This window comes from Microtus ochrogaster, chromosome 2, assembly GCF_000317375.1.
Source record: "Microtus ochrogaster isolate Prairie Vole_2 chromosome 2, MicOch1.0, whole genome shotgun sequence".
NCBI lineage: Eukaryota > Metazoa > Chordata > Mammalia > Rodentia > Cricetidae > Microtus > Microtus ochrogaster.
The window spans coordinates 19,962,947-19,969,157 of record NC_022010.1 but is presented as its reverse complement, the minus strand read 5'-3'; the positions used below and the strand labels follow the sequence as shown (position 1 = coordinate 19,969,157).

General features: G+C 44.2%; 1 protein-coding gene across 1 annotated transcript in view; it reads right to left on the bottom strand.

Moving 5' to 3' along the window:
* Nucleotides 1-1,962, bottom strand: part of LOC101994332 (zinc finger BED domain-containing protein 5-like) — an 8,688-nt gene extending 6,726 nt beyond the window's left edge. The window contains exon 1 of the mRNA XM_013350302.2: nt 1,828-1,962. Within this exon, the coding sequence (XP_013205756.2) occupies nt 1,828-1,871 (44 nt within the window). The 5' untranslated portion in view covers nt 1,872-1,962. The remainder of the gene's footprint in view (nt 1-1,827) is intronic.
* Between the last annotated feature and the right edge of the window lie 4,249 nt (nt 1,963-6,211).

Below are 6,211 nucleotides of genomic sequence, written 5' to 3'. Positions count from 1 at the left end.
AAAAAAAAAAAAAAAGAATGGTTGCCAAGGTGTACTGAAACTTTAAAACAATCAAGGAGTCTCCCTAACCTAGCTAACTTCTGAAATAAGATTCAGAGATTGAGGGAGGGGAGATGGCTGATGAAATGTCTCCCTGGAGAGTGGGGCTTGCTGCCAAGCCTGACAATCTGAGTTCGATCCCTGGAATCTACAAGATGAAAGGAAACAACTAAAAAAAGATGCCCTCGACCTTCACACAGGCTCCAAGGTACACACGTACACATGTATGCACATGCACACACACACACACACACACACACACACACACACAGACATACAAAGATTTAGAGCTTGGGTTAACAAACATTTTCCAACAGGCATAAGACCCTGGGTTGACTAAACTAAAAAGAGAAAATATATAGGAAGCAATTGTGACAGAATTTCTGTTGGCCAGAGAACTAGCAAGTAGTGAACCCCCACTTCTCAGGCCTCTCCTGGAGTTACCGCCTAGCTGTAATCCTTGGACAATGGAGAAAGATGGCCCAAAAGTCAACAAAATCCAAGACAGTCATGAGGTAATATTTAGAATGTAGATCAAGGCCTTCATCTTACCAATCAAAAAAGATGATGGCAGCTGGGTATGGTATGGATGGTGGCCCACACCTTTAATCCCAGCATTCAGGAGGCAGAGGCAGGCGGATCTCTGTGAGTTCTAGGACAGCCAGGGCCACAGTGAAACCCTGCTTCAAACAAACAAACCACCAAAAATCAAAAAGAAAAATTTAGGGAAAGTGACCTGTTGAACTGCAACTTTTATTAATCTTACTTGATTTTAGTTTTTGGAGACAGGGTCTCTCAATGGGTAGCCCTACTAGCCTTGAATTGGTGGCAACTCTTGTCTTTGGGGAGACAGAGGCATGTTGATCTTGGTTGATGGGGCATTCATTCCCCTACCACATAGACAGTCCTCAGGTCCCCTCCCAGCAGGACCACAATTTTTAACTCCCTACGATTGTATTCCCCCAAAACGGAACACCTGGAATCTGGATGCTGTCAGCAACTTCCTACTCATCTTCCCATGGGCCGGTGATATGCCTCAATAGGGCAGCAGGACTTAATCCGTGGTTGTTTCCCCTCCGCGGGTCTTTTTCAAAGGGGACGCCTAAAAGACCATCCTGCACATCAGATATTTACATTAAGATTTATAATAGTAGCAAAATGACAGTTATGAAGTAGCAACGAGAATAATTTTATTGTCGGTGGTCAGCACTACATGGTGAACTAACTATATTAAGGGGTCACAGCAATGGGAAGGTTGAGATCCCCTGCAATAAAGCATTTATCGCTCAATGTTAGGTCTCCTGGACTGAAGTGGTGGAAACAGAGAACTCTAAATTCCCCGCTCTCCACACGGAAACACGTACATGAATTTTTTTTAATTTTTTCTTTCTAATGACCTTTAAAGCCTGTAATCCCAGCCATGGGGAAGCAGAGATAGGAAAATCAAGGAAGGCCAGCCAGGCCTATATGAAGTCCAAGGTTAGCCCGAGGACCTCAAAAACACTGTAAAACAAAACCACCTCAAGACCTTCACATAAATCAATTTTTCCTCGCCTCTTCGTTGACTATGTCCTCTAAGGCCTTTCCCGCAAGCAGTCTAGGACAAAGGTCAGGCTTTAGGGTCCTCTACCGTAATGCAGAGAGCGCGTCCCCGTTCTTGGGGAGCTCCCTTCCCCAGGAGCTGATCCCTTCCCGACTGCACGCACCACCGCCTCACCACCCGCCAGCCTCCCCCTACCTACGCCCTGGCCACCCGCGCTCAGTCCCTACCCCTAGAGAGGGTCTCACCTGACGGAAGGGGCCACCCGGGAAGAGCGGCTTCCGCGCGGCATCCTAAGTGTTGTATATTCAACAATTCAACATCCAGACACAGCAAACTCCGAAACGCCCACCATCGACCAGCAAAGAGAGGAAGGTGGGAGGCGGAGCCTCAAATTATAGCCAATCAGAGCTCAGGAGGAGCATGGATGCTGAAGGTCATTGGAAGAGCGAGACGTCAGTAACAGGCAGCGGCTGCACGCCCACTCCAGAAAGTTGCTTGGCGACGGCGCGTTGTAGCTAACCAGAAGTTCTTGGGATTGCTCTGTCAAAGCTTGTTCTTAGATTCTGTGAGGGATGCTGAGGTTTTTGCTTCCAATAGACAATTGGCTTCCTCCACTACTCAGGCTGTCCTTGATTTTGAGATTCTCCTGCCTCAGCCTTTCAAGTAAGCTTGATTGGGGCATTACAGGTATGTGTCGCCATGCCTACTGTATTTAAGTGTTAAACCTGAAACTTGCGAGGAGAAAGACTAAGTCATGATTGTCTACTCAAAGCAAGCTTTGATTTAGAGGTTCACTCGGTACTGGCCAGCCGGCTGTCTAACCTACGTTGGCATTTAAAAAGCAACCCCTTACTGGACTTTTGCGGCCTCTTTTATGGGGGAAAGATATAATATATTAATAGAAAATAGCTGTGTTTTTATAGAGGCAAGAGAATTGGCTGTTAGAGATTGTTAGAAAAATATAATGAAAGAGGAAGACAAGGGTATAAACATCTTGTTAATGGGATCACACATCAGATTTAAGAAGCAACCTTATTCATGAAAAGAACCCTATTTTTGCCGAGCAGTACTGGCACACACCTTTAATTCCAGTACTCGGGAGGCAGAGGCAGGCAGATGTCTGTGAGTTAGAGACCAGCCTGGTCTACAAGAGCTAGTTCCAGGGCTGGAGAGATGGTTCAGAGGTTAAGAGCATTGCCTGCTCTTCCAAAGGTCCTGAGTTCAATTCCCAGCAACCACATGGTGGCTCACAACCATCAGTAATGGGGTCTAGTGCCCTCTTCTGGCCTGCAGGCATACAGAATATTGTATACATAATAAATAAATTAAAAAAAAAAAAAAAAGAGCTAGTTCCAGGACAGGCTCCAAAGCTACAGAGTAAACCTTGTCTCAAAAAAAACCAAAAGAAAAAAAAAATTTGAAAAAAAAATTTTTTCCCCTCGTTGTCTAGTGGTAAAAATAAAAAAAAAATAAAAAAATTTTTTTTTGGAAAGTCTGGGGGCTTAATATAATGGCCTCCTTAATTTGCTAGGTATGTTGCTCCTGTTTTGGTCTCACATCCCCCCGTTGGCCTATGTTACCCTTCCAAATCTTTGACATGGGAGCAGCATTGCCTGTTGTCGGTTAAACAGTATTCTGGCATTGAATATCTTGCGTGTGATAAGGCTAGTAGTACATTGAAAAACACGGGGCCCAAATATTATGATTGAGAGAACTATCAGAGAGCCAAGGAAGGGAAAGAACCTGCTTAGCCAGGAGATACCAATCAACCTGTACATTCTCTGTGCAAGTCATTGATTTGGTGATCAGTGGTGTGGGAGAAACCTGATACATTGAAACAACACATGGGGTGGGGGGGGGGGAATTGCTGACATCCAAGATTAGGCTTGACCAATAGATAGCCTCATGCAGCTCTATTTTGTAAGACTGTCGTTCTTAACGCTCCCATTTCGTGATTAATTTTTGCCGGTATCTTAAGCTTATTCAGCAGGGGATTTTAGAGATCTCCTTTTGCATCCCCACAACCAAGACAGGCAGAGGCAATACAAAGGCAGCTGGGACTGCCATCGAGGTGGGTTCCAGCAGATGTAAGGAATCAACAGAGTTTTCAGTTCCCTGACGTCTTAATCCTATTAGCAGATAGTAGAGGCGACTGAATGAAATAGGTGTGAGGTGTCCTAGCCCATGCGTGCTCTTACGACCTTCATGGAAGGCAGAATAAGTGTTATTGTCACACACAAAAAAAGTTTTCCCTCAGGGAGAGCATGATTGGAAATAGGGTTGAGATGGGGAGGAACGTCAGTACAATCAAAACCTAGTCAGTGAAGGAAAAAAGGCACTGTTTACAAAAATATCGCGATAACCTTGGAAATGTGTTTACAGGGGCGTGTTTAACGTGTCTCCTTGTTTTTTGTTTTGTTTTGTTTTTGTTTTTCCCAAAAGCCCAAGAATTGCAAGATCCCCTTAGACACAAAAGGAATTTGTCTGTCTGCTGTTTGACCCTAGGTGAAGCTAAAAACTGGTATCCAATCTACTTACTACGTATGTTAATTTAGACAGAAATGACTAAGTACTGTTTTCCGTTTTTTTCATCTTAACACATTTGTAATGTCCATTAACAGATATTGTTAAAGAATATTTAATTATGATCAAGTCTGGATTGTTACATTGGGACCAGTCGGTCAAATTAATTCATCCTGTTATGCCCACGTAATGAGCTCCCCCAGGGATCCAAGTTCATAGGCAGAAGCAAAGAGCCTTTATTGCAAGTGCAAGCAAGTTTGGGCTCTCTGTCCATTGGATCGGGGAGAGCATTGAGCTCAGCTATGGAGTGGTTTTTAAGGGATAAAGGATGGGGAAGGGGAATTCTGGATTCAGATGGGGGTTGAACTTGTGACTGGGTAGGAGTGGGGTAACAGAAGTCTTGTCAAACAGGGATTGGTACTGGTGGTGCTGGAAATTGGCAACTTATATAGAAGTTAGGTAAGCTATTCGTAATATTCTGGAGCATCTAGTACTTGTTTGTCTCAGTCCTGATTGGTCCCCCGCAGGTACAGTCTGTAGCTTTTCCTGGTTATTTATTGTAAGGGTGAGCCTAGTCCCACTATTGCCCACTATTGTTCATCTGCAGCCCGTCATGGCTGCACTGATGTCAAGTCAGGCCTCCTCACATCCCAGTCACCCTCCTTCCAGTTGGGTAAAAACGATTTGTTTTCCTTCCTTCAGCAAAACAATGGGACCTGGTGGGTGGGAAAAGCCTTACAAAGTAATATTAAAGTATTTCTGTAACAAGTGTACCTTCTATCCCCCCCCCCCCAGTTAAAAGAGAGGATCATAGCCGGGCGATGGTGGCACAGACCTTTAATCCCAGCACTCAGGAGGCAGAGGCAGGTGAATCTCTGAGTTCAAAGCCAGCCTGGTCTACAGAGTGAGTTCCAGGATAGGCTCCATAGCTCCCTGTCTCTAAAAAAAAACAAAATAAAAATAAAATAAAATAAAATAAAGACAGGATCATGATTCCAGGGCAAATTGGAGCATAATTGTTATCGAGAGAGCAATCATAACAATCAAAGGCACCTACAAAGTAGGAATGATCAGAAATCTTAGAATTTTTAATTTTTAATGAGGCATGTTCAGTCACAATCCACCTCTTTCCTGTTAGAAGTCAAAGAACAACTCATGGGAGTGGATTCTCGCATTCCATGTCTGTCAGGGGATGGAACTCAGGTCCTCAGCCTTGGCAGTTGATGCCTTCTTCTAACACCTTTGCAACATTGTTGAACATTCACTTAGAGATAATGCAACAGACTGTCATTACTGTTGAGCAAACAACAGACCAGTCATGTCCCTCAAGGAAGAGGAACCACCCTAGTATAAAGATAACTGAACTGTAGTTTGTTTATTGGGCATATGTGTGATCTATGCATGGGGGGGAGGGGTATGTTCATGTATGGTACCCTCTGCTCTTCCACTTCATAATTTTTAGGATTAAAAAAAATTGAAGGGGCTGGAGAGATGGCTCAGAGGTTAAGAGCACTGGCTGCTCTTCCAGAGGTCCTGAGTTCAATTCCCAGCAACCACATGGTGACTCACAACCATCTGTAAAGAGATCTGGTGCCCTCTTCTGGTGTGCAGGCAGACATGCAGGAAGAACACTGTATGCATAAGAAATAAATAAAAATCTTTAAAAAAAAGATATATGATATGACCTCTGTATCACATTTGCATACACACATGCGCACACACTTGCATGAACCACACAAGACAAAAATATTTTTAATGATTTAATTTTATCTTATGTACATTGGTGTTTTGACTGTGTGTGTGTCTGAATGAAGGTATTAGACACTCTGAAACGGAAATTACAGGCAGTTGTGAGCTGCCATGTGGGTGCTGAGAATTGAACCTGGGTCCTCTGAAAGAGAAGCTAGTGCTCTTAACTGCTGAGCCATCTCTCCAGCCCCCAAAAAAAATAGTATTTAAAAAGATAAAAATTTAAAAGCTGGGCAGTGGCCGGGCGGTGGTGGCGCATGCCTGTAATCCCAGCACTCGGGAGGCAGAGGCAGGCGGATCTCTGTGAGTTCGAGGCCAGCCTGGTCTACCAAGGGAGTTCCAGGACAGGCTCCAAAG